Genomic DNA, 27,704 nt, shown 5'->3' with positions numbered 1-27,704 from the left:
TGATCGATGTATTTCAGGAAATGCTGTGTTGTTAGGTTTTAATATAATGCACTTGTCCTTCTTTTCAGGGTATCTTCATCTCCAGAGTTTCGGAAGAGGGCCCTGCAGCCCGGGCTGGAGTCAAAGTGGGAGACAAACTCCTTGAGGTGAACATCTTTCCATCTACCGAGCTATTTTTTCTACATGTGTAACCAATGTGGAGGACATAATTTTCATTTGTCTGGCTATTTTTTGCTTTATCAGTCATCCGAGCCATTTGTTTGTAATTCTACATATTCACATTCGTCTCAGGTAAATGGAGTTGACCTGCATGGAGCAGAGCATCATACAGCTGTCGAGGCCTTGCGTAACTCTGGGACAGCTGTGGTTATGACCGTCCTGCGGGAACGCATGGTGGAACCGGAGAACGCCATCACCACCACACCGCTACGACCGGAGGATGATTACTTCCCCCGGGAGAGACGGTCCAGCGGTCTACCTTTTCTCCTGGAGCCGGAATTGCCGGCCGTTAACACTGGACCCTGTCAGCGACTAGCCACCTGTCTGATCCGCAACGATAAAGGTTTAGGATTCAGTATCGCTGGAGGGAAAGGGTCAACACCGTACCGAGTAGGAGACATGGTAAAGTTTGGGCCTCACAAGGATTGATTTTGGAGATACTCTCCTCTGATGAATATTTTATGGTGTTTATTGCTTGCTATCAGGTTCTGCGGTGTCTTTGTCCTGGTGTTTGTTTACCGATCTGATTTCTTGGCATGTCAGCCACTCTGTCCATACTTTCCAGTTAAAACCTATGTAGTGTCTCACTATGAAGGGCTCTCTATCTCCCTACTTCTAGGATGGCTCACCAAGGCAACAATGATTAGAATTACAGGGGCTGACACCTGATAGGGTGTTATATTAGAGGCAGGAAGGGGGATGAAGTATTTTTGGCCCTCCGTTTTGCATACACGCATGATACTGCCCTCTATCTTTTGACACACATGGAGGAGACATAGTCACACATTAGCACATGTACACACACGTGTGATTTGTAAGTTCTGTATTTGTCCTTCAGCTTGACATTCGTGTTTGCTTTTACTAACAATTTGTTTTGTGCTAAATCTAACAGTCTGCCTGCTAATTTGAGCCATAGTCATGCAATGTTCGGTTGACACATCTAGAGAGCATGCTGTTAAAGTGCTGACAAGGTCTGAAGTTTGGATTTTTGTGATAAGGTTAAAAGATTTTAGCAGCTGTATAGTTGGCTAAGGAGTAAAGTGGCCTTGAAAGTAGTAAATAACCTGTTCTGTGGGTGTTTGAAATGTATTTTTACACACATTGTTGGTTTCCTTGCCAGTTTTTCTGGCAATGTGACTGACTGTTAAAGCATAGCGGGTAATTTTAGGCTGAGGTCAGCAGGGTTGAGGTCATGCTGCATGTTGCAATAGTCTGCTGAACACACTCACACAGCTTTAAAACATACAGAAGCATTGGGACCTGTTGACCAGCTGCATGGGATGTCAGTTTCTGTGATTTGACTGCTATGTCTCTCCCTAAACATTCAAAGCTGATATTGAGGACTGTGGGAATCGTGATGTTTGCTTATGAAGAAAGGTTAATTGGGAGTTCTGTTTTCTGACTCGTTCTTTTTCTTAACTCTCAGGGAATCTTCATCTCCCGAATTGCTGAAGGAGGAGCTGCTCACCGAGACGACATCCTAAACGTGGGAGACAGGGTCATATCAGTGAGTCCATCTGCACCTTTCTCTCTCTAAACTAGAAAGGAGCCTGTATTAATTATTTCTACGTTAATGGTGCAGTACGCGATTTTTGAGAAACGTTGTTGATATTTGAAATCTATACAGAAATACACTGGCTTTAAAGTTATAAATGTGTAAATCATCAAATGGTCCTGGTTATTAGATTAATTGACCGGAGTTCATTTTATTTCCTGATGAATTGTAATAAACGGTTTTGTAGCAGCTTTATTTTTATCCAGTTCACTGCATGAGTTCAGTAAAGGAGCAATTTAAAGTTTCCTTGTGTGTTGTATCCCATAACTTTTCTGCTTTTAGACCGTGAAATGATCTAAATGTGCTCTACTCTCCTGAAAACCTTACAGCATCTATTCTCAAATGCTTTACTACCTTGAACACTTTCTCTCCATTTCGAGATGTTGCTTTCTCTTCCTCTGTCCTTGCATGGGTGTGCACTAACAAACTACTCGCCTTCTTGGTGTCGGTGATGGGAGGTTTTTGGCTTGTTCTGTGGGGCTGCTGTCATGGTGACAGCATGCGTTACCATAGCAGCTTTTGCTCTTTGACCTTGTGGTAAGCGCCGGTACTGAATGGTCAGTGCTGACCCTTGCTTGTCACACTGGAGGAATGTCTTAATGCTAAACACAGTACAAAGAAATATAGACTTGGCTTCCTCACAAGAAGCAGGACAGACTAACACCGTTTCTAAGAGAGAAACATGACAAAAGACATTAGAAACACATCAGAACCCATTATAATTTTAGATTTTGTCCACACGAGATGTGGCGTGATGCAACAAACACATTAAGAACGAGCAGGTTGTCATGTCGCATCCGGTGTAGACACGATGCTGGAATGGTACACCATGTCGCACTTATTGTTTTAAAGAAACAAATCACAAATTTTTGATAACAATAATTCAAACCATTTAGAGTATGGTTCTTGGCAAATATGGTGAACTAAGTACAGACAACAGCACTATTAATATTATTATTAGGAATTAAAGGCATTGTTTACCCAAAAATAAATTCTCTCATTATTTACCATCATGTCATTTCTTTCTTCTGCAGAACACAAAAGAAGATATTTTGAAGATGTTGACAATCAAACAATAGCTGTACTCATTGACTTACATTGGTTCTGTGTCCATACAATAGAAGTCAATGGGTACCGCCGTTGTTCGGTTGCCAACATTCTTCAAAATATCTTCCTTTGTGTTCTGCAGTAGAGAGAAAGTCATTGTTATTATAATTTTTTATTTTTGGGAGAACTGTCCTTTAAAGTATCAAACCAAAACTCTTAAACTAGATTAACTTGGATGCACATTTATATTAGGTTTGTTAGATATTTGACAAGCTCTAGTAGAGCTTGTTAAAGTTTGCATTTTCCTCTTTGCTCTTTCCTCTTTCACCTATTGCACATCCCTTTTACATTTTATTACTTCCCTTGTAAGACATTTTAAACTTCATGCAGGATTTACACTAAAAACCCAGGCTTAACGTGAGAAATATGATGGTTAAGCTGGGAAAAACATTTTCCCAATTAACACCTGGGCACTTTAACCCTGAAAAGTCTAATTTAAGCTCCACTGACATGCATCACTTTACAAGCCTGTAAGATGTGTCATTACAACCTCAGCATGTAGGCTTTCTGACTCTCCCTCACCTTTGGTGTTTGGCTGTCACTCCAGATCAATGGTGTAGACATGACAGAGGCCAGACATGACCAGGCAGTAGCGCTGCTTACCGGCACCTCCCCCACCATCACCCTAGTGGTCGATCGGGAGCAGGCCAGTGCAGGGGGTGCCTCCCCTCGAACGCGTCCTCATTCCCCGCCTCCTCCCGAGCCTTCTGACTCACCTGAGCAAGAGGAGGGAGGAGACGAGCCCCTCGGAAACCATCTAAACTGCCCCATGGAAGATGAGTACCCCATTGAGGTGAGAACAGGACCAAATGTGTTTATCAGTGTAATAGATTACCAGATACATTACTAAAATAAATGAATAACTTAAAGGTTTGGATAACTATTGAAATATACTCTTATGATAGCTTTGTCGTTTTCAATGCCTTGCTCAACAGCGAAAGTGGTGCATGGTATGAATATTGCGTATTTAGATATATAATGTATATTAGGATTGTGTTTTGGCTTTGATTTGGGTAGAAGTCGCTCTGTGATTTAAAGATCGCTCCTTATGTGTGTTCTGCTAATACTAAGTTATATAATTTGAATAGACGTCAACATGAATTTTCACGTATGTAGGTTTATTGATGTTCTTGCTTGATAACGCAATTTAAAGGGACAGTTCCCCCCAAAAATGAAAAATTCTGTCTTTGTTTACTCATCTGCGTGTTGTTCCAAATCTGTATAAATTTCTTTGTTCGGATTAACACAAAGATTTTTGGAAGAATCCTAGTAACAAAACAGTTCTTGGCAGACAACTATGATTGACAATGGGGACCAAGAACCATTGACCTAAATCCCAGGGGGGGACGGAGGGGACATGTGTCCCTCCATCCGAGGGTTGCCCCCCACAAAATCATAAACAATTGCACTGTCTATTGTGATAAACATATTTATGTAGACCTAAAATAGTAGTGTAATTAGAACAAATACAAGTGCAAAAAATGCTTTTAAAGTTTAGAAACAGTTGAGTTCCCCCTCCTCTGCCTTACATTGGTTTGGCCCGTTCATCTCACCTACGCTAGAACACACAGGTATCCGGCCAGCTCAGTTCATCAGTGGTTGTTGAACTCCAGTAAGAAGGCGGTTTTTAAACTTGTTTCCTGTCTTTACAACAGAGACAATAAAATATGTAAATGGAAACAGCTTTATTAGGTGTTCACTTGTATTACAGAATGAAATTGTTCTGTTCAGTGATAATATGACTGCAAGTCTGCATGGTAAACCTATGAACCGAACGCATATTGTCGCTAAAAGTAAATGAAGACAGAATTTTTATTTTTGAATAACCTGTTCCTATAAATTTCATTAAAAAAAATGTAGTCACTGATCATAATGTTTATTTATTGTTCATTCATTGTTAGAGCTATCGAAATTCTAGTGTCACACCAACTTGAACATTGATTGCATCTTCTGAATTTCCTGCCTGAACAGGAAGTAACCCTGGTCAAAGCAGGTGGTCCTCTGGGTTTGAGTATTGTGGGGGGTAGCGACCATGCCAGCCACCCCTTTGGAATCAATGAGCCGGGAGTGTTCATATCAAAGGTAATAATATAAATATATTATTATATTATTTTATTAGCAAGAAGGAAATGTCTTGAATTGTGCACCCCTGTGTCAATTTTTTGCTTGTTTCTTTTGTCTTGAAGACTTGTCTTGAACGAATTTTGGTGGCTTTTTTGTTTGTCTAGGTTATTCCTAATGGATTGGCCTCTCTGAGTGGGCTGCGTGTAGGTGATCGTATCTTGGAGGTAAACTCCATTGACCTGCGACATGCCACACACCAGGAAGCCGTCAAATCCCTGCTCGCCAACAAGCAGGAGATCCGCATGCTAGTGCGCAGAGATCCCTCACCACCTGGCATGCAGGTTTGCCGTAATTTGTTTTTAGAGAGCAATATAATAAGAGGTTAATAGCTTATTCAAAACTTTCCATGTATCATTGTGTAGGAGATTGTCATTACCAAACAGCCTGGAGAAAAGCTGGGTATCAGCATTAGGGGCGGAGCTAAAGGCCATGCGGGTAACCCCTTTGACCCCACAGATGAAGGCATCTTCATTTCCAAGGTATACATCATTAGGAGACACTTAGCTCAAGTATATGACACAAACTCCTGATAACTTTTATAAATATTATGTCTGATTTCCTCCTGGCTTTTTTAAAGCATCATTGTCGGGTTGTAAGCAACTTTTGTTCTGTCCATTTAAAGCTTCTTTTTTTTACTACTTAAGTCTAAACTGTTTCTCAAATATTTTTTCTAGGTAAGCTCCAGTGGTGCAGCAGCACGAGATGGGCGTCTGCTGGTGGGCATGCGTATTCTCGAGGTTGGCAACAACAGTCTGCTGGGAATGACACACACCGAAGCTGTGAGAGTCTTGCGTGCTGCCGGTGATTCCCTGGTCGTGCTTGTATGTGATGGCTTTGATCCAAGAAACGCTGCTGGCATGGAGGTAAGTACTTATGTTATTCAACACCCTTAGAAGTAGGAGCCATGATTCCCTCTAGTGTAAAGTGGTTCAAACGATTTTTTATATATTTATTACATCACATGGTAATGATTTTTGTGTTTTCAGGCATCCCCTGGTGTTATAGCAAACCCTTTTGCGGCCGGTATTGTGCGTAAGAACAGTATGGAAAGCATCTCATCAGTTGACAGAGACTTGAGTCCTGAAGAAATGGACATTATTCAAAAGGTGAGAAATCACTGCCTTTATCACACAGAACAATAACCGCAAACACATATTCAGGCATAAAACAGCACCTGTCTGGCTGGTTGTTTCTGCAGGAGGTGGAAATGGCGAGGGAGACGTCACAGTGGGAACGGGAGGACATGGAGAAAGTGGTAAGTGATATTTCTCCCCTAAATGCCCATCTGTTATAAAATACAAACTGATATAAAACTTTTAACCATTTCCAAATATCTTCTTTATAACTTGCTAATATATGTGGATCTGTCCTTTTCTTTCTGTTGACCCTTCCGTCCCCAAACCCCTCTGAATGCTTCCCATTCCACACACCACATCATGTTTTATTTGATTCCACCCCCCCCTTTATCAAATACAATCATGGGTCTTTATGTTCTCATTCATTCATCGCCTAACGCTCATTTTCATTATTGCAATGAATTTCATTGTATGTGTGTGTGTCCATCTTTGTGTGGGCAAAACATGCGATTGTGTGTGTGATTGGTGACCCTAAACCGCCACCCCTTCCCCTCGCCCTTACCCTCCCTCTTCTGGTAAAGGAGCGTATGCGTTTGGAGCGCGAGGAGGCAACTCGCTTACTGGAGGAGGAAACTGAGGTGAGGCCTTATGCCCTCCCTGTCTTTGCCCCACAGTAGGGCGCCAGGACCAGAACACTGGATCAGCAATCACCTTGAACACATATATACAAAATATGAATCGCACATAAAACCTATGAGGAGGCCGGCACAGGAACTTTATTGAAGTTTATTAAAAAAAAAATTAAAGCAATTGTTATTAAAAGGAAAGTTGCAGCATTTGCTGTGTTGAGAAAAATATTAATTGTGTCTTTCAAACCATTTACCTACAGAATTTGAGCACTGGACCATTAAAACTGGACTACAAAACACTGGCAGCACTACCTACAACCAGTCTACAGAAAGTTAATAGAGTAAGTTATTGCACGTCAAATCTACAAATAGTAGAAAGCACCAAGAAAACAGCTGCAGTGGACTTAAAACCCAACTATCTAACAAGTTACATGTGCATTACATCCCTAACAGAATTCTTTATAGCACATACCACATGACTGCTGTACGATATGCGTCAAGAAATAGCCTTCAAGTTTATTTTAGAGCCACTCTATACAAATTCATCACACAATAACTGATCTGATTCACTTCTGGAAACTGCTGTTTCATGTGAAACTAAAGGAAATTGCCTCCTCTCAAAATCATCTACTTGATAAAGGCCACATTCTGTATTGGTCAAAAAGAGTAAATCTTGTCTCGAGCAAGTTCTGTTTCACTTTGTCATGGAGTCATTGATCCTGTCATTGCAGGTGACTGGAATAGCAGACTTTTTTGGGTAAAAACTGAGACCGAATGTGAGAATAAATCTAAATATCGTAAAAGCATAAATAAGCCGAAATATTTCTCATAATAATAAACAACTTGTGAAGGATAGTGGATATGTAGAACATTGTAAATTATTTGGCGTTTGAAATCTGCAGGATGCATACGAGTCTCCTCATAACTTTATAAATGTGTTTTTAAATGGTTGGGGTTTATTAGTATTGGTTTTCTGAAACATAATCAGGTCGTGCTCTACTTTTCCAGCAGTGCTTCTTTTACTTATACCTCCATAAGTGAAGCAGTCCAGCTGCTTGCCTGAATGTGCAGCAATTCACCAAAATGAATTCCTTTCATACCACAGACAAAATACAGATTATATTTACTGGTGCTTGAAGTGGCGTGGGGGTGGGTGCTGTCTGACAGCTGACTGCAGTTCATTCAGTTGTTTTAAATGTAATGCTGTGAGCCGATTGGGCAAGGTATTCAGTGGGTGTGTCCATTAAGGATTTGGGACTTGTAGTGGATCTCAGTATATTGAAAGTGAAATATAGAGTCCCCTTCGAAATCAGCAGAGCTGCTGTCAACTTTCTGTGAGTGCTGCTACTTTGTCCTTTCTTTAACTCTATCCTTCTTTCACTACTTTTATTTTACCATCTGTGTGTTTTGTTTGTGTGTAAACTGCTGGTCATTGAGGGTTCAATTGCTGAAGATATATGGATAGCCTCACCACTTTTGATGGAGTTGATGCTAAGTCAGTAATAATGTCTATTACGAATTGTACAATGCCGAATCGATACTTTAGTGTCAGAATTTTAATCTCACGGTACTTGTTAACGTATTTTTTGTTCACATTGGTAATGACAAATATTTGAAGGAAAGAGAAGATTTACCAGCATTCAAAGCTTAGTCTGTGAAAAGGCAAATTTTAATGGCAATTATTTATATTTGATCAAAATCCATACTCCTAAAAGCTAACCATGTGTATTGTATGGAATTCAAATAAAACAAAGGAAATAAAATATCACATTATTGAAAAACTTGAAACTAATATTGTTTGGCTAACTGCTGGTGCGTATTATTATGTAATATGATATACTTAATGCTTTTATTGGTGCTAGATAATATAATAAAGCAATGGAATATTTGCTTTGAGCATTTTCAGACGTGCTATTTGCGTTATGAGCCTTGAGAGATTCCTTGTTCCTTTGTAAGCATTTCTAGCCTGCATGTCTTTTCTGGGAATTTCTAACCTACATAGCAATAGCAGCTGTTAGCAAAGTCAAGTGAGGAATGAAAGGGGATTGACTGCCCTTAGACAGGGACACACTGGCACAAGGTTTCAGCCAAACGTTATTTGTGGTGTATGAAGAACGGTTAAGTTCCATCAGCCAGAACTATTAATAGAGACTGGTTTGTAGAGCAGTATCTTTTATCTCCACAAGACCTTTTAAGTGCAATCTATCAGTAAGAGACCCTTAGCTTCACAAGACCGCTACATCTTGAAGAACGTTTTTTCATCATTTACTCACCATGTCATTCCAAACCTGTATGGCTTTCTTCTGCGGAACACAAAATAAGATATTTTGAAGAATGTTGGTAACCAAATGAGATTTGGACCCAATTGACTTCTATTGCATGGACTCAAATTCACAAAGGTATTTCTCAAAATGTCTTCATTTGTTTTCCACCGAACAAAGTAAGTCATACAGGTTTGGAATGATGGTGAATTAATGATAGCAAGAGTTAGATTTTTGGATGAACTATCCCTTTAAGCATCAGGCATGTCTTCTAAAAGTACCCTTTATTGCCCTGTAATTGTGTGTTGGTGATAAGACACACATTTAAACAATTTATAACTATTTGTTCTGTTAACCGTTTATACTACTTAAAGTGTATAATACTGTTTAGGTATTTGCTCTACAGATGACGAAGCTATATAATTGTGTGAATGCTTTCTGTTTGAATGTTATATTTGTTCTCGGTGGTATAACAAATAGCCATTAAAAACATTAAAATATACTGGCATGTGCTGTTTATTGTGACCTGGACTGTTTTAGATTTGAGACTATCAGGGTTTGAGTTGTAGTTAAAGGGATTCTTCACCCAAAAGTAAATGTTTGGCATCGTTTATTTGCCCTCTCCTATATATGGCTCTTATGTGGTACACATACCACGTGTTTTGAGATTTTGTGTCCATACGATGGAAGTCAATGGGGGATAAGTTGTTTGGACCAGTGTTCTTCAAAATATCTTCTTTTGTGCTCTCTAGTACTGAAAGTGATGTAAGTACATACATTTGACATTTTTGGGTCAACTATCCCTTTAATGTGATGGAATGAATATAGAATCCCATCATAAAGTTAGTGAGGCATGATCCCTAGAATCAGTTAGTATATCGTGTGATTTCTCAGGATGATAGGATAGCTATATTTAGCACCTTACTCATCTGAATCTGAGTAACTGGTAGTTGCTTGTGAATTTCACATGGATATGATTCAACTGAACCCATTTGCTTGTTTCCTTACTGCTTCTCTTATTTTCTTGATCTGTTTTCCACATTCCACATTTCCTTTGTATGTCTTTAGTTTTGTCTCTTCTTACTTTATTTCTGCCTTTTGTCTCACTCACGTTCTTTCTCATTCCTCAGTTTTCTTCCTCCTTTGCTACATTCATCCCAATGGAGGCTGCCATGTCAGCTGGCCCTGTAGACCCCCTGGGTTTTGAGAAGGTTCATGCTTCTATGTTCCATGTAGAACCTGTTGTCCCCCCTCCGTCTTCAGAATGCCCAGCCGCAAGTTCAGCGGTATCAAAACACCCCCAAGCTTCCACACAGGACCCCTTCCCAACTCTAGGGGTCCCACAAGAAGCTACAGAGGATGAAGAATGTCTTGTGGACTCCCAGCCAATCTGCTTTAGTGAAAATCCCTTCCTTGTGGCTAATCGCAAGAGCAAAGGCCGACCTTCCGAGGAGCGTATTTTATCAGGGCCACCTGTGGGTTATGGCAGGAGTGGGCAGCTGCAGCCCTGGTTGTACAGCAAGGCAAGCAGCCTTGGAGTGTTTTTCGGCTGAGTGTGTTTTTGGGGCAAGCATGGTGTGTTGTTAATAGATATTTAGAGTTAACATACCACCTCATGTCTTTCAGAGATCTATGAAGACAGCTGTTTTCGATTGACTGAGATATTTGAAAGTGTCTCCTGGTTATAAAAAGTGCAATTATTTTCAGATTTATATATAGATAAATATAATGAGAGGTATTTGCTAAATGTACTACATTTAGAAAAAGTGGAACACTATAAAGGGCCTGTTTTGTAGTATGCATTACCCTATGGTCTTTAGGCATTCAAACATTCCTGGGACCTGAGAATGCTTTGGATGTGAACTCAACAGTTGTTACCATTTAGAGGAATGTACAACAAGTAAAAAATGTTTGTCCTATAGCATGACATAATGGTCAGGGTATTATTTTGTATGATCTGTGATGCATTTATCGGCATGTTGGAAGAACTATGTGTAAGCCTATTAAAACCGGCTTCAGTTAGTTATAGATGTTTGATATTAATGCGAATCTCAAATCAAGATGAACCTCTCCCATTTAAAGTCACAATATTAATTTCTAGCATTCAATGCTTGGTTGAACCTTTAATTAAGCAAATCTTGCTTTCTGGAAATGGTATGCCTCATCTTGATTTGGGATATACTGTATAGATTTTAAACATCTCTTTATCTTTACTTGCGTGTCTTGTTACATGTTTGTAATCCTGTGCTTTAGGCGTCCCCCTCTGAGCCCCTCCGGAGTGACAGTCCTGTCCGTGATGCAGCACATTCTCCATACAACTCACAGGTCAGTTCCCAGATGTTCATGTCCGTTTGTTAAGTTGCACAAAAATAATTTTACATTAAAATGTTTCTAATTAAAAAAAGCAAATAAATCCATAATCACTGTCATCTAAATGACTAAATAAATGTCTTCTCCAGCTGGAGAGAAAGCTGATAGAAAATTAGCTTTTGTAGAGAAATTGAAATGTAAAAAGTCTGAGCCGAGCGATTTTTAGAGACATGGCAAAAATCTTGTTGGTTTTCACAGGTCTCTTGAGTTTTTAAGTTTTGACAAGCTTTGCCGTTTTGAGTATCATATCAGATAGAATGACATTTGGTATAAAATGTGATTAGCTGCATCTAGGGGTGAGATGAAGGTGAATAAATAGTGCGGAACCCCCTTGTCCTGGAAAACCCTTAAAAGATAGTGAAAATGTTTAAAAACAGCTTGTTAGTAAAAAGCTAATGCTTTGACATTGATACATTAGAAGTGGGTGAAGAAATGTATTGAATTGTGGTGCAAGTAAAGATAGATTGCTGTACTCTGATCATGTTATTGTGGAAAGCATGTGATTTCTATGGCAGTAAGTATGTGTATTTAGAATCTCTAGTTTTATTAAATGTGATATTTGATCTGAAAAGTTTGAGAACCATTTATCTCGCATAAATGCTTGTTCTTTAAATAATCAAAATGCTAATGTTAATGTTTACAAACGAATGATGTATCTTATCATATAGGAACATAAAAATAACCATTAATACTTAATTATGACAGAATTTCAGTAGCATTGGATAGCAATCTGAAATGGATAAACCCTACCTTAGCTGCCACCGTCATTGCATACTTCATGTACTACACTTTTTTTTACAGTTTTGTTTTATTGGTATGTTATATTTATCTGTAATCTTTTTAGAATTGAAAGATTAACTTAGAATTTCTTTGAAAATGAGATCTCTAGTTGTAGTCCTCGAAAAGAAAAATCTGCTTGAAAAGTCCTGAATTCTCTATACAATGTCTGTACTGACCCTGATGAGAGAATGTTCATTTGCGGGTGAACTATTCCTTTAATTTGTCATCTGTCTGGTTTCATGAAAATGTGATTCAGACATAAGTTTACCAGAACAGGTTGAAGGGGTTTGCCGTCTCATCATGACGTTTCCTCTATCCTCTGCAGTCTCACAATTCTTCCTCTGTGATTCTTGGAAGAGAGGTTCGATATGTAAGTGGGCTGACTAGCCCTTGTATGGCCTGCTTTAGCCTTACTTGGTTTTGCTTTAGCTGTTAAGAGAGAAATGGTATACAGGCCTGCGTGGAGCTCTGCTGCAGAAAGCATGACATGCAGGATATGCTCAATGAAACGCTTGACTATTGAAGTGCATTCTAGTATTGTTTGTACTGAACAGATGTGAGCTTCTAACTACAGCTTCATAGATTAACAATGCGTGTTGAGGCATTGTGAAGTGTATGGCGTGTCGTATTGCAAGTAGAAGACTTAATAGGTAGCAGTTGTTCTATTAAACATCCTTAGTGAAGGCTTAGGTTAAATGCTTGTACCATATCTAAATAACAGATTTACTGTTTATAAGAACTTTTTGAAGACGGTTCAGGGTAATGCAACGTCTTTTAATAAAGGGAGTTTTAAAATGTTGTCATCTATATATTGTAAAGTTTGGATATTAAAAATGATATCAAACTGTGCATAAAGTAGTACAAAAATCTTATAATTGTCACAAGCCATGCTGAAATCAAAGTAAGTGACTTGTAAGTTGAGTTTAAACTGTTGGCCCTTATCAAATCATTAGCAAATCACAATAATGTTTATCAATGACGTGCTTAATAAACCATGGCTTACACACTTCTAAAGTGCTTCTTTCTTTTTCGTTATTTTGTGTTCCAGTCAAGCATTCCTTTTCCCTCAAACGGAAACACCAAAGATAATTCATCAGTGAGTGTCCTGTAGCGCAGATGTCTGCCTTTAAACTAGACTGAATTAGAGCAGAGCGTACTTTTTCAGCCATTGTTGTGTAAACACCACATAGAATTCACCCAAAAATGTAAAATCTGTCATTATATACTCACCCTCTTGTCATTTTAAACTTGTGTGACTGTCTTTCTTCTGCAGAAACACTATATTTTAAAGAATGATGGTAACTGCACAACGGCTGTACCCATTGACTTGCAATGGTTTTGTGTCCATATAATAGAAGTGATTGGGTAGCGCCATTGTTAGTTCTTCATAATGTCTTCTTTTGTGTGCTGCAGAAGAAACTTAAAAAAAAAATATGGGTGAACTATCCCTTTATATACGGTCAAATGCTTCTGTAAATGGTACTGTAAATCTTTTTGGAGGTACCTTCATATTCTATTTCCAAAATGCTTGGTTTTCAGTAAAGTATGATGATACTTACAGCAATATTCTTCACTTTCTAGACTAAACCGGGTGCCATCCAGCCTCTGTCTCGGAATCGACCCCCTGCGTCTCCAGTCAGTCAGGATGGCCACAGCAGTCCCAATCCTTTCCAGCACGGCCTCTCTCCCATCAACTCTCAGACCACTGTAAGATCCATCACCACTGTCTGAACCCTTTCATCCTCAGTTACTATTGTCTAAAGACCAGCAGAGCTTCATGCGACTGCTGTGTTTTTGTTAGTATTCATGTATATAAGACAAGTTGGGATATTGTTCCTTCCGTGAAGCCTTATAAACTTTCACACTATTATCCAGGACAGAGAAATGGGTTGCTAAGATAACCAAATACTTACCAACTGTTCTCATTGCAAGTAACATTGTGCCTGTTTTCTATCAAGATCTCTCTTTAATTTTTTTCTTTTCAAATCACACAAACTACAACGTTTGTACAGCGAGGTTTACGCTAACATCTCAGGATACCAGCATAAACCAAATATCACCCAAAGTCTGTTTCCCCGGCCATCCACCTCAATCTTGCCTACATCTTCTCATCCACACGAGACGTCTGCATGCTCCATACTATTTCTCCCTATGCTGCTCTGTCTCTCATTGGCTGTTCCATCCTTTTTGTCCTCTGTCTGTTTCTCTTTCCCCCCTCCCTGGCCCTCAACCCCCGACCCCTCATGCAGCCTCGTGCCCCATCCCCTGACACATTTGAGGGATTGAATATCAAGCAGGTATATAAGGCCTTCGCAGCTGTGCCACACTCCCTGGCCGTACTGGAACCCCCGCAGGTAGGATGAATGCTCCTCTAGGTTGTGAGCATGTTCTGGTCCCCCATCATCCAGTGCGTGGTCACACATTCTTCGTGTTGGACATCGGGAGCTTGTTTCTTGTTTGGTGTTGTGCATGAGTCACTCATATGATGGTGTTGATCTCACAGGGACACTAATGTGCATCATCCATCATCGTTTAGTGTTTTTGATATTGTGACTCCTTGTGGTGGAACGTGTGTGGAAAACCTTTTTGTCTGACTGATGTCTATTTAACTCGTATATAGTTTTTTTGTTTTATCTGAATGGTTTTCTAATCTGTTCTGTTCTCTCTCTCTCTTTATTTTCTAGGATTTGTATGCTCAGAGAAACAACGTCAATGCAAAACAAACATCTCCAGAGGTATGTCGTCTTGAATTAGCTTACATAATGACATGCACTTTTGTATGAGCCTGACTCCTAAAAGCAAGACACACTGTTTTTGCGTAACTATTCTTTTAATACTTGTTTAGTGTGTCTCCACAATGACATGATTGCATCCCGGTATTGTTTGTAAGCATGGTATTGATGCGCTGTACGTGTACATGGGTCTTTCAGTTGAATAATGAGGTGTTTGAGGATGATGGTGGTGTACCTCTCACCCCTCGTCCCTCCCTCACCTCTGATCGCCACGAGTACAGAAGCCTGGCAGCCGTGCCGCGCCTGTCTCGCCCCTCAGTGGAGCAGAAGGTACCCAGCTCATCTCCAGCAGAACCGTTTTGACAGTTCCTGACATTTTGGGTTCTCTTTTAGCTTGGGCGGTGGCGGTGCAGGTGTATGTGTCGCTTCGGATCACAGCTAAAGAAACTGTGATTCGCCTGTGTGAGAAATATCTTTGACTTTAATGAACAAACCAGGATCAGATGGTTACACATCATGAGTTTTGCCAAGGGAAGAATATGTGTTCACATGTTAATCTCACAACTCTAAATTGTAAGGCATTCTTTGTCTGATTTAAAAAATACATCTGATAAATCAGATCTTACGCAATGGCAGCAGATTGTTCTTAACCATCTTGGTGGTGGCAAAAATATGAGCTTTTGTGCAAACGTTGTGTGCATTCTGCTCAAGTATGTTCTCTGAGTTTCAGAACTTCATGGGAGCTTCTCTTGCATGTTCAATGCATGGAAAATATGTTTGCATGTGCAGGTTTTGTCACAGGTTTGCTAAATCCTAAACGGCCCTCAATCTCTCCCAGACACCGCCCACTTTGGGCAGAGGCACCCCAGAACAGCGCTCCTTCAGAGACAGACAGAAGTATTTCGAGATTGACGTGAAGCAGCAGACTCCAGACAACACACCCAAACCTCGCGTCTCACTGGTTGGAGAAGATGACTTGAAGAAAATGAAAGAGGAAGAAGGTTTGGTTTTTTTAAACTAAAAGCACATAACCAGTGTTACATTAAGTTTATAAATGAATCACACTGAGTTATGTGTATGCGTCCATTGCAACCTTCCTTAGCTAAGCGAATTGAACAGAGTTCACAAGAGTATATTCTGGATGAAGATGAGGAGGATGACGAGGAAGATCTTGCCAAGCAGGTGGCAGATATGAAGGCTCATGGAAAGGTTATTCTGGATGGTGTGGAGTACAAAGTCGAGAGCATAGGAAGCCACGGTTCCCCGTCTCCGATGCACTGCGCCACACCGCCGGGCTATAACGCTACACCTGTCAGCTCAGGGTGAGCTGTGTTTATGACTCTCTGGTTTATACGGTTTTTAGATTTATGTTAGTATGTACATATTGTAGTACTTGGCAATAGCTAACACTGTAACATCTTCTCTTCAGTCCTTCCTCTGTCGATGGTAAAGGAGACTCCCAGCGAAATTCTGTGGATGACAGTTATAGATTGGAGCAGAGACCCAATTCCATGACTGGGTAATCAACACTTACAATTAAATGGACAGTTCACCCCAAAATGTAGAAAATTCTGCTGTCATTTACTCAACCTCAAGTTGTTCCAAATGTCCTTATTCTGATGAACACGGAGAACGATATTTGGAAGAATGCTTGTAACTGTTTTTGGAACCCATTGACTATCATATTAGAAAAAATGGTAGTCAAAAGTTCCCCAGAACTGCTTCCTTTCCTACATTTTTCAAAATATCTTCTTTTGTGTTAAACAGAACCTACTATGGTAGTCAATGTTGGCCAAGAACTGTTTGGTTACATACACTCTTCCAAATATCTTTCTCTGTGTTCATCAGAACAAAGAAATAACTACAGATTTGGAACAATTTGAGGATGAGTAAATGATGACAGGATTTTCATTTTTAGGTGAACGGGTCTACAATCTGTTTTGCAGTTTGAAAATGTTTGACCAAGCGTTTGTCTTAACAGTTTGATCCCGGTTTACCCTGGCGAATCTGGGGCCCCCATTCGGACGGCAAAGGCAGAGCGCAGACATCAAGAGCGCCTGCGCATGCAAAGCCCCGAGCTTTCCGTTGCTTTGGACAAGGAACTATCACCTGCTGAAAAACGAGCCCTGGAGGCAGAGAAGAGAGCCATGTGGAGAGCTGCCAGGTACGGCAGCCACAATACAGTTTCCTCTTCAATCCTGTTCAGTTATGCTTTCCTCAATAACGCAGCTAATTTTATCTATCTGGTTGTGGTTCTTCAGACTCTTCTTCCAAGCTTTAAACAATTATTCTGCATCTCTTTCTCTTATGGCTTTTCCCATGAGGAGCAGGGTTTTCCAAGACATTCTAATGTTTTTCACTTTTTGCTACACTGAATAAATGTACATACTATACTATATAGGCTTGGCTACACAAGACCTATTTCTGAAGATGTAGATGCACAGTTAAACAATTAAGCATCACCCTCCCAAAAGTGGGGCATGTTGTCAAAATTAACCCGGAACATGATACACGAAAACATCACATGAAACTATTTACATACAATACACATGCAACATAAATTAACACACATTTGTCTTATTCTACTTTTGACTCTAAATACGAGAAGCCCTTTCACAACAACCCTTTGTGACACCCTTACTGTGGATTTGTCTTTGATGGCCCTGCATTTCGATGTAAACCTTCTCGTTTTAATCTCTACTGGCCTTAGAGTTTTTCGTTTCATCTCCACCCCTTTCCTCTTTTCTGTGTTTTCCTGCCATCCGTCCTGTCTACTTTCTTATCCACTGCTCCCCAAGGCCTTACGGTCTAGAGGATGACGTAAGGCAGTATGAGCAAGACCTGGCTAAGCGGCTCTACCAATCCCGTGTGAGGGCATCACTAGGCAGTGCTGCAGCCCCTCCCACTTCCTGCTGCTCCTCTTCCTGTCAGCCCAGGTCTGCCCTCACCAGCCAGAAAGCATCATGGCGACTTAGTTCTGATGCTTGATGCCACTTGGGGTGCTTGTTGACATACAGCAAATATTGTTTGAAAGCATATTTTGTACTTTTTGTTTGGGGTTAGAGGGTAAAAAATAGATATTTATAGTGGCTTTATTTGCAACATACAGCACGTGTGATTCCAACCCGCCTTACCCCTATCCCTGTTAGGCCCTTGCAGCTTTGCTCAGCTTTTCCTCCTCTCTTGAATCTTTTACTCTATTCACTCACGTTTTGCTCTCATCGCTGTTTCTGCTTCATTTTGTCTTAATAACAAGTGTTGTTTCTTGTCTTTACTTTGCTGTACTATTTATTAGAGGTGCACTGAAACCACTCAAAAACAAAGAGTTTGCGCTTTCTCATTGTACAAAATTCTGTCATTATCAAACTTTTACCCGTCACTACGGTCCAATGTGATGTTACGTGCTAATTAATATGTTTGTGACATCATCGGTATGCTGATGCGTTTACTCTCTTAACTTAATGAACAGAAAATCCAATAAAGTTGCAGTCGTTTACGTATTAATTTATGTCGGACAACAGAAACATTGAATAATTACACAAAAATGTTTATAATCATATGCCCTGTCAGTAACAATAACAGGCGCTTGTAAACTCTGTTCTGTAATTATTAATTTATTCACTTACAATTAACTTTAAGCTGCTGTTTGGTTATGAATGTGCTGTTTTTTACCGCTCACTGAACGGAAACGACATTTTTCCACTTACTTAAGGATAAGGTTTGTCCAAAATGACGCTCATCGCTATCGCTCTCATGGGAAAAAGTCTGTAAACTCCGCACCACTGTGCGCGTCAGTGTGTATGTGTAAGCACCCAACGCGGGGAGACTGGTTAAGGGACGGATGCAAACATTGCAGTGTCAGATCCAGAAAAAACGCTTCAAACAACTTTAACATTTGTACAATGCTCGTCCACCTGAGATTTCTTTGGAACATACATATTTCTCGCAGCGTCGTAATAGTTCCACACAGGCGATAACATTACTGCGGCACCAAATCATTTACATCTTCATGCATTCTGGATGTTTATGGTGACGTCATCAAATTGCGATCGGTTCGTGAGATCGGCAGTGTTAGTATACCGATCGAGTCATAAAATGTGATTATCGGCCGATACCGATCTGTGGCCAATCGATCGGAGCATCCCTATGTAAAACGAACTAAAATTGCATGCAAATGAAGGATTAATCACTCGAATGTGAGATTTCATAAATATCTGGTGCATAATGGAGGTTATTCTGCCCACAAATGGTCAGATATGCATACATTTTTGTAGATTTTTGTAAAGTTTTTTCTTGTGTGTGTTGTATGCTTTTTTGGGCGTCTCATGTTTGGCTAAGACTAGTTCTACTATATATAGTTTGGCAGAGTGATTGTCTCACAAAGAGAGCAAGCAATTGTTGAGTAGTCTTTGTTTGGACTCATTATGTAGAGGTTTACATGGTATTCAAAGTAGGAAACACTCGGTACCAGACTAGACACATCAGTGCATCTCTAGTTTTTGTGTTTTCTTGTCATAACTTTTGTTCATCACAAGATTAACTTGTTTCCTCTATTAACCATTAACACTATTCACACCACATTAAAGTATTCTTGCATCTCTACTGTTTTACTCCATCTCATTCTGCTTTTCCAGGATGAAGTCTTTAGAGCAAGATGCTTTGAAAGCCCAGATGGTCATTGCCAAGTCTAAAGAGGGGAAGAAGCGTGGAGCCCTGGATCAACTGTCAGAATCACCGTCTCCTGTCCCCACACCCTCTCCTACACCCATGGACGGTGAGGAAGTTATTTATTTTTGTCAGGATGGCAATAAAACAATTCAGATTTCATACTCTTCTGCTACCGTTTCATTTTGAGTACTGGTTATTTAAATGAATGTTAAAAAATTTCTCGAACAGATCTCAGTCCACGGACAGTGACTTCACCAGGCAGACTGGTATGAGACATTTTTTCATTTGTTTGCATCACCAGTAATTTTGACTAACATTTTTTCTAGTAATTTAAGTTCCCTTAGCAGGATGTCACACCATCCAGTTTTTGCTTTTAACAATAAAACCAAAATTATTCTTTATGTTCACCTAACAACAGTCATCATCCATGCACTACTCCATTATTGATTTTCTTTATTGTCCATTTTTCTTTTACCTCTGTATCTCTCTTCTGTGTTTTCTGCTTTTTCTCACCCTTTTTCCCTTCCATCCCTTCATACATCCTGCCATCTCTTTTTTGCAATATAAATATTTCCCACCTTTTCTCTTTCAATCTTTCCACTGCTTATGCCTGTTTGCTATTCTTTTAGTCCCTGTCAGAAAAGAAGTTTGACTACCGACAATTCGCTGCCATTCCTTCTTCCAAACCCGTTTACGACATTCAGGTATTGCCTGCATGCAAAGCGTCAAGGATTCCAGCCTGCCCGAACCTCCTGACCCGCTCCTGTCCTCCTGGCTTTCCCTGCTCCCCTGCTCTCTCTCTCCCTCTGATAACTAGTAAACACTTTTAACAGGGCCCTGTACTCGCCAGAGCGGCATGCTGGTTCTGTTTACTGCAGCTTCAAGCCATCTTGTCAACAATTTGGTTTAGCTTTTAGCTCTGAGGACCATTCCACAGCTTAACACACACATCCCGTTCTTAATCTACTTACATTGCCGATACCATATGCTTCTTTTCTGGGAATGATGTTGCAGAAAGGTGGTGTTTACGGATTGGTCCACAGGCTTTTATGTTGATCCAAAATGTGGGCTGATTTACTAATGCACTAAAACACTAAACGGGGAAATAACTTTCTGTATGGCCCATACTCTCACTTTCAAGCAGCAGCTTTTATCCTACAGTCATCCAAACTGTCCACATGAGGGCGGTGTTATTCCTCCTGAATGAGTTCAAGGGCACAATATACCAGCTTCCTGCCATTTTCTTGATACTAAATTAATGAAAATAATAGCCATTTCATGTGATATTACTGGGAGAGACATTCCACCAGGGATGCAGGGGGTCAAGGGAACGTTGTTTTTCATGGTTTTGGTGTTTTGTGGTTGTCTTTCTGGATCTTTGTGTAAAGGGAGTTTGGGCATGTGGGGCGAGGCAATCTTTCTTATTGTTAATGTTCCGTTATGAAGCCAGACCAAAAGACCACCAAATCTGTAAACTTGATAGTCTAGTGGCCCTATTGGCATAAGACATGAACAAATTATACCCCTCAACATAACAAATGAACAAGCAATTATTTTAATATGTTATTAATGACGTTGACAGCCTCTTTAAAAACTACAAAATTTGGAGCATTTCGAAAAATGTTTCTGTTTAAGTATTAGAGATATAAATAATAGCTTTCCTCTGGCTCTGTGGTAAGAGCATGGCACGAGCAATGCCAAGGTCATGGGTTCATTCCCACGTGATTGCACATAGTCAGAAATAAAATGTATTATACAATGCAATGTTAGTCGCTTTGGATAAAAGCGTCTGCCAAATGCATATATGTAAATGTATAAGTCATGCATTTAATCATATTATTTCTTAAGGATGATTCTCGTTGCTGTATGACTTTTTCAAGTTATTTTGCATTTGGAGGCACGCATATATTTCATAAACCCAGTAGTTGTAGTAACTAGATAGATGGGTAAAATAGCGCCATTTGTCTCTTGGAAAAGTGCAGAAAGAAATTACATTCCACTTTATTTAAGCACAGCCACAGCAGAACAGAAGTTTACTGGTTTAACCTAATAGTCTTATGTTGTTTGGTGGCCTTTTGAGACTGCTGTAATTGATGTTTTGTGAATGTTTGTCATTTTTATGTGAGTCACTGTGTAAAGCGGCACCTTCACCCTGACTAGAAAAGCTAAACACAGATTAATTGGTACAGTTTACCCCCCAAAAACAATTCTGTCATCATTTAATCACCCTCCAATTGTCTCAAAAAGATTTAAATGTCTTCGATCCGATAAACACAAAAGAAGTTATTTGGAAGAATGCTTGTAACCAAACAGTTCTGGACCACCATTGACTATCACAGTAGGAAACATGGCAATGGTGGTCAAACATGCCCCAGAACGGTTTGCTTTTCTACAATCTTCAAAATATCGTCTTTTGTGTTCAACAGAACAACAAATTTTATGAAGCAACTTGAGGTTGAGTAAATGAAGAAAGAAGTTTCATTTTGGTTTCTTTTAAGGATAATTTCTACTCAAATAAATAAACTGTCTAATTTAAGGTAAAAGACCAAATGATAAATTAGCAGTAACTAAATACTTTTATTTGTTTGATATTTCGACTGTTTGCACATATTTTTGAATATCTTAACTTCGAAGAACTAGGTTGGATATATACAGGTGCATCTCAATAAATTAGAATGTCGTGGACAAATTCATTTATTTCAGTAATTCGACTCAAATTGTGGAACTCGCGTATTAAATAAATTCAAAGCAAAGCAGACTGAAGTAGCTTAGGTCTTTGGTTATTTTAATTGTCAGGATTTTGGCTCACATTGAACAAAAACCCACCAATTCACTATCTCAACCAATTAGAATATGGTGACATGCCAGTCAACCTGCAAAGGTTTCCTGAGCCTTCAAAATGGGCTCTCAGTTTGGTTCACTAGGCTACACAATCACGGGGAAGACTGCCGATCTGACAGTTGTCCAGAAGACAATCGTTAACACCCTTCACAAGGAGGGTAAGCCACAGACATTCATTGCCACAAAAATGGCTGTTCACAGAATCCTGTATACGAGCATGTTAACAGAAAGTTGAGTGGAAGGAAAAAGAGTGGAAGAAATAGATGCACAACCAACTGAGACCGAGACTGGCATCAAGAGCCGCCACAAACCGACGCGTCAAGGAATTTGGCTACAGTTGTCGTATTACTCTTGTTAAGCCCTTCCTGAACCACAGACAATGTCAGAGGCGTCTTACCTTGGCTAAGGAGAAGAACACATGGAATGTTGCGCAGTGGTCCAAGGAAGTCTGGAGGAAGGGTGGAAAAGCTCATAGCCCAAGTTTCATAGAAGTCTAGTGTAAAGTTTCCACAGTCTGTGATGATTTGCGGTGCAATGTCATTTGCTTGTGTTGGTCAACTGTGTTTTTGGAAAACCAAAGTCACTGTAGCCGTTTACCAAGAATTTTTTGAGCACTTCATGCTTCCTTCTGCTGACCAGCTTTTTAAAGATGCTGAATTCATTTACCAACTGGATTTGGCACCTGCCCACACTGCCAAAACTACCAAAAGTTGGTTAAATGACCATGGTGTTGGTGTGCTTGGCTGCCCAGCAAACTCGCCAGACCTGAACCCCAAATTGATGGGGTATGGTCAAGAGGAAAATGAGAAACAAGAGACCAAAAAATGCAAATGAGCTGAAGGTCACTGTCAAAGAAACCTGGGCTTCCATACCACCTCAGTAGTGCCACAGACTGATTACCTCCATGCCATGCCGAATTGAGGCAGTAATTGAAGCAAAAGGAGCCCATACCAAGTATTGAGTAAATTAATATACTTTCCATAAGGACAACAATTCAACAAAAATGTTTTTTATTGGTCTTATGAAGTATTCTAATTTGTTGAGATAATGATTTGGAGGGTTTTTGTTAAATGTGAGCCAAAACCATCTCAATTAAAAGAACCAAAGACTTAAACCACTTCAGTCTGTGTGCACTGAATTGATTGAATACACAAGTTTCACCATTTACTAGTAACGCATGGAGCTGCAGCAAAACAAACCAATTGTGACAAACTTTTAACACATTTAAAGAGGTAAGTTATTTAATGAATAAAAAGTTGAAAGAAATGAAGCGTATAAAGAGAAAACATAACTTCCTGGAACTATCGAAGATTTCATACTTCCATTGTCGTGACACCCTCTCAACGGCTCTGTGGAGACTTTACACAGAAATAAAAAGACTTGTTGGCAGCAGTTCTTAGTTGTGCGGGGGTGAAGGTTTCTTTAGCATGCCTGTGTGTGAGCGTTTGCAAAAACATTCATGGAATTTAAAGCTGATTCTTTTAAAAGCAGAATCTGCTCGCAAGGCTTCTTACATTGAGCTGAGGTTGTAAACGAAACAATAAATCCGTAACTTCCTTGAAGTGTTTGTTGTGAGAGGGTTTTACAGAATAATCTAGACAGTCTGTCCTATGTAATTTTTTTGCCAGCTGGGTCTTTAAAAGGATGAGCCATCTGCTGTGGTTACAGACCTGATAGTAATTATTAGTGTAAGAACGTTTTGTTGTCAGAACTATTCTTAAGTCCTAAAGCTACTTTAGTGTTTCGCTCTCTAGTAACTGCATCTGCAGCAGTGGTGTTAGGAATGTTTTTAAATGCTTTCTGATTGGGTGAAGGTCAGGTATCAAAACAGCTCTTAGGCTCAGACATTAAATGTCCATATTAAATTTAAGATTGTTTAAGAAGTTCTATGTCCTTTAAATGAGTCAAGACATTGAATGCTTACACAGCATACAATTAGGAAATGCTTTTTTTTGTGAAACAAAGAAACAACTTAGCTCACAACCTAGCCTTTTCCTTTCTTACTCTCATGCCCTGTCTCTCTTGCAGTCTCCTGGTGTAACAGATGACGTGCGTTTCACGGATGATGTCTCCAGTAATCCAGGTAAAATCTGCAGAATATATGTCTATGCTATAGTCTCAATTTATTTTCTAAGTAGAGGGTTTTTGTGTGCTGTTTACATGTACACAGCTCACAGTCATTGTCCTCTTAAAACAGGAGACTTCCTCGGATAAGTGGTCTTCTAGTATTGGTAGGAGTTCTGTGTTTGTGTGTGTGTGTGTGTGCTTATGCATTGGTTCTTAGAAAGACGCCTTCTGTAGTGCACTGTAGTATCTACAGCCTCCTCTAAAATGGTTCATATGACCATTGGGTTTCTTTGTTGGTTTCTTAATTCCTTTTGGGAAAATAAAGGTTTACTCGATTCAGCCAGTTTTTCAAAATGTATCTTCTAATGTTTTGAGCATGCTTTGAGCTGCAACATGGCTTTGACTACATGATCTGCATGTCTTTGAATTGTAACCAAATTTTAACCCACTTACAAAACAATCACATAGGTCAAAACTGATGGCTATGTTTTGTGATAGATGAGGGTGGAAAGTACCTTTACCAAGTAGCCCCTACATTGACCAACACAATTGGATAACCCTGCAAACATTCAAGTTCACCTTTCAGTTTCAGTTGTCTACATCCCTCGACAGTCATTTTCTCTCTCTGCATAGTCAATAATGCTCGTCAAATTTGCAATTGGCATGATTTTATACATTTTGAGAAATTGGTGGACCTGTCTGTTGTACATAAAGAGATTTGTCCAAACAAGAATCAAAATAAGGCTTTTTTTGGTATTTCAAGGAGAGTTTTTTGACAGTATTCTCTTTGCATCTGTGGGCTTATAACATGGACATCAGTGTCCTCCAAAGGCGCTCACACTTTACAAGTGCTCCGCAGGATTGCTCCGCATGGTGTGCAGCTCTGCTTTTACAGCTTCTATATGAACATCTCTTTTTGATTCGCTGCTTTTGCAACTGAGTTTTAATCTACATCCATGATCTTAAAGACATACAGTTCATATTTGAACTGATTTTGTTTACAGAAATATCTTTATTGAAACAAAACCCTAAAATGTCTTTTATCAGGACACAGTAATTTCCTCATTTTCTTCAGTGGATGGAGATGCGCTTTAGATGTGCAAAGTCAAAGATGCCTGTTCCCTCTTACACTACAAGTATTTCATATATTGTTCTCTGTCTCTTTTTATTTTCCAGTGTCTGTTTTAGATACAGATGTTCCTATGGCCACCACATCTGCTCTAGAGGAGATGGCTCTCTACAGTAACAAGCGCAAACTACGACAGGGTCGCCGCAGCCTGGAGGCGCCAGTGCCCACATAACCGCAAACTCAAACACTAATGCATTTGAACTGTGAAGATAACACACATAGTGATAATCTAATGCTGATGATGTCACGTATGACATAGAATGCTCACAAATGCACACCCGTACAAAATATTAAACCACTCTTCTTCAGTGCCGACCAGAGATAGGGAGATAAGCTTAAAGGGGAAACGGCCTCGTTTCTCCAGAACACTAGTCATGCCTTTTCAGTTGGTGTTGAAAAGGGTTTCTCATATTTTATTGTAACTGGTCCAGAAGATGGCGAAATCATTATTTGGCCACTATAATGTACTCGTTTTAACCCATCTTTCTGTCTGTCATCGTTTTTAAAGTTATTTTAAGAGATGGTGTTTATTTTTTTTAACACATTGAAACCTCTAGAAATGAAAATGTTTTGGACAAAATTTAGAAAGACTGAAAAATAGATTTTTAACTGTTTATGATTTGGGAGATTTAATTTGAAGACAACATACTGCTACCTTCACTGCCCCATCAGAAAAAGGTTTTATTTCTTTTAAATCTAATTTATTAATGTAATATACTGTTTTTAATCTGTGGGAATCCATAAGAATAGAGGAACTAATGGTGGCTTTTTGATGCTTGTATAAAATGATTAGTTGTGATTTTGGGATGAATTTCGGGATTTGGAAACATTTCCTTGCATGCAACATTCAGCATTGACAATGAGGCCTTGGCATAAAGCTTTATTTCCATTTTTGTATCCATATCACTTTTAAAACCTGTTTTAAAGATGCAAATGAATGTAATATTTTTAAAGGGTTGCATCTGACCTTCCTCGAAGATCTGTTACAAACCTTTTTGTAAATTGTATCATCACAGCATATCATGAAGATTGACCTACCGTATGGTAGAAGTGTCCTTCTAAACCTGTTAAATATAATTGTAGTCTTCCTGTACCTGACTAGGAGAGATAAATGAAGTGTGTAATGCTCCTTGACCTCTTCATGTTTTTTCTGCTCCTTGGACCTTGTTGTACATCCATATGTTGAATCATTCCCTTTGATACATAAAGTGACCAGAGTGGAACATTGAACCACAGAACCAGTGGTATCACAGACATTCGCCTGTCGTTGCCTCACATCTTCATACGTGTATGGTACTGTTTCTTTAGCACTGGGATTGGTAGAAAATATAAAAGAGACATTACTCTCTCTCATTTTGGTTCTCTATGCTTCGGACTTTACCTAGACAGGTGTGTGAAGGTAGTAGATGTTATTTTTTTCTCGTTTTCGCATCTACATTAAAATTAGCTTAAAGTTTAAAGCCACTGAAAAGCTCATTTTGTGAATAATGTACAAAAAGCAAAAAACAGAATTTAATCTGAGCCTTTCTGCCCCAAAACCAAATTAAAGTCTGAAGGCGGTAGATGATTCTGGAAGGGTTTGGACTGAGTCATCCCTGTGTGTATATTGGCTTATTGCATTTTTGCAATGTTTCAGTCAGTCCTGTGCGAGGAAAACAATGACACAACATTTATTTTCTGTGCTTAAACCAGTCATTTACCACTTTAGCTGCCATTAACAGTGACCCAATGTCAGTCATATGAAATCATAATGTTCTTTTTGTTTACTAATCTTAGCTTTTGTGTTGTTCTCAATGACTGAAATTCAGTTTTTGGTTATTAACAGTTTGGTAATGGTTGATCGTTGTATTTTTAAAAGACATACTTTGAAGAAAAAATGGTTTGCTGTAACCAATGGGATGATGGGATTCACTACATTTTTACATATCAGAGCAAGAGTTTCATATCTCTAAATGTTTTCTTTTATTGATTGTCATATTGGGAGCATTATTGTTTTTTTAAGGGGAGGGTGGGACAGAAGGTTTGGGGTTATAGCTCATTCAGGACTGTAACTAGTGAATTTGTACAACCAAAGAAGTCTATTTTGTGGTTCAGGAATAAAAGTTTACTTTTCATTTAACAACCCGGTGTACTGATGTTCTTTTAT

The 27,704-nt window shown here is 39.4% G+C and overlaps 1 protein-coding gene across 15 annotated transcripts in view; it reads left to right on the top strand.

The window, feature by feature from the left end:
* scrib (scribble planar cell polarity protein) overlaps positions 1 to 26,687 on the top strand; it is an 80,077-nt gene extending 53,390 nt beyond the window's left edge. For 3 of the 15 annotated variants that reach the window (XM_056754279.1, XM_056754307.1, XM_056754268.1), the window contains 28 exons: positions 69 to 146; positions 292 to 621; positions 1,646 to 1,726; positions 3,429 to 3,674; positions 4,853 to 4,963; positions 5,110 to 5,286; positions 5,368 to 5,484; positions 5,680 to 5,868; positions 5,992 to 6,111; positions 6,204 to 6,260; positions 6,663 to 6,719; positions 6,971 to 7,051; positions 11,225 to 11,296; positions 13,170 to 13,217; positions 13,703 to 13,828; positions 14,371 to 14,475; positions 14,806 to 14,856; positions 15,052 to 15,183; positions 15,692 to 15,854; positions 15,956 to 16,175; positions 16,283 to 16,372; positions 16,835 to 17,017; positions 17,652 to 17,789; positions 19,488 to 19,627; positions 19,750 to 19,787; positions 20,151 to 20,225; positions 24,391 to 24,445; positions 25,606 to 26,687. In XM_056754279.1, the coding sequence (XP_056610257.1) occupies positions 69 to 146; positions 292 to 621; positions 1,646 to 1,726; positions 3,429 to 3,674; positions 4,853 to 4,963; positions 5,110 to 5,286; positions 5,368 to 5,484; positions 5,680 to 5,868; positions 5,992 to 6,111; positions 6,204 to 6,260; positions 6,663 to 6,719; positions 6,971 to 7,051; positions 11,225 to 11,296; positions 13,170 to 13,217; positions 13,703 to 13,828; positions 14,371 to 14,475; positions 14,806 to 14,856; positions 15,052 to 15,183; positions 15,692 to 15,854; positions 15,956 to 16,175; positions 16,283 to 16,372; positions 16,835 to 17,017; positions 17,652 to 17,789; positions 19,488 to 19,627; positions 19,750 to 19,787; positions 20,151 to 20,225; positions 24,391 to 24,445; positions 25,606 to 25,730 (3,405 nt within the window). In that variant the 3' untranslated portion in view covers positions 25,731 to 26,687. Of the gene's footprint in view, positions 1 to 68; positions 147 to 291; positions 622 to 1,645; positions 1,727 to 3,428; positions 3,675 to 4,852; positions 4,964 to 5,109; positions 5,287 to 5,367; positions 5,485 to 5,679; positions 5,869 to 5,991; positions 6,112 to 6,203; positions 6,261 to 6,662; positions 6,720 to 6,970; positions 7,052 to 11,224; positions 11,297 to 13,169; positions 13,218 to 13,702; positions 13,829 to 14,370; positions 14,476 to 14,805; positions 14,857 to 15,051; positions 15,184 to 15,691; positions 15,855 to 15,955; positions 16,176 to 16,282; positions 16,373 to 16,834; positions 17,018 to 17,651; positions 17,790 to 19,487; positions 19,628 to 19,749; positions 19,788 to 20,150; positions 20,226 to 24,390; positions 24,446 to 24,559; positions 24,594 to 25,605 lie in introns of all 15 variants that reach the window. The other 12 variants (XM_056754405.1, XM_056754355.1, XM_056754337.1 and 9 more) reach the window with 11 other exon arrangements.
* Positions 26,688 to 27,704: the final 1,017 nt, after the last annotated feature.

Source organism: Triplophysa dalaica, chromosome 1, assembly GCF_015846415.1.
Source record: "Triplophysa dalaica isolate WHDGS20190420 chromosome 1, ASM1584641v1, whole genome shotgun sequence".
Lineage (NCBI taxonomy): Eukaryota > Metazoa > Chordata > Actinopteri > Cypriniformes > Nemacheilidae > Triplophysa > Triplophysa dalaica.
This window is presented reverse-complemented; position numbering and strand designations above follow the sequence as displayed.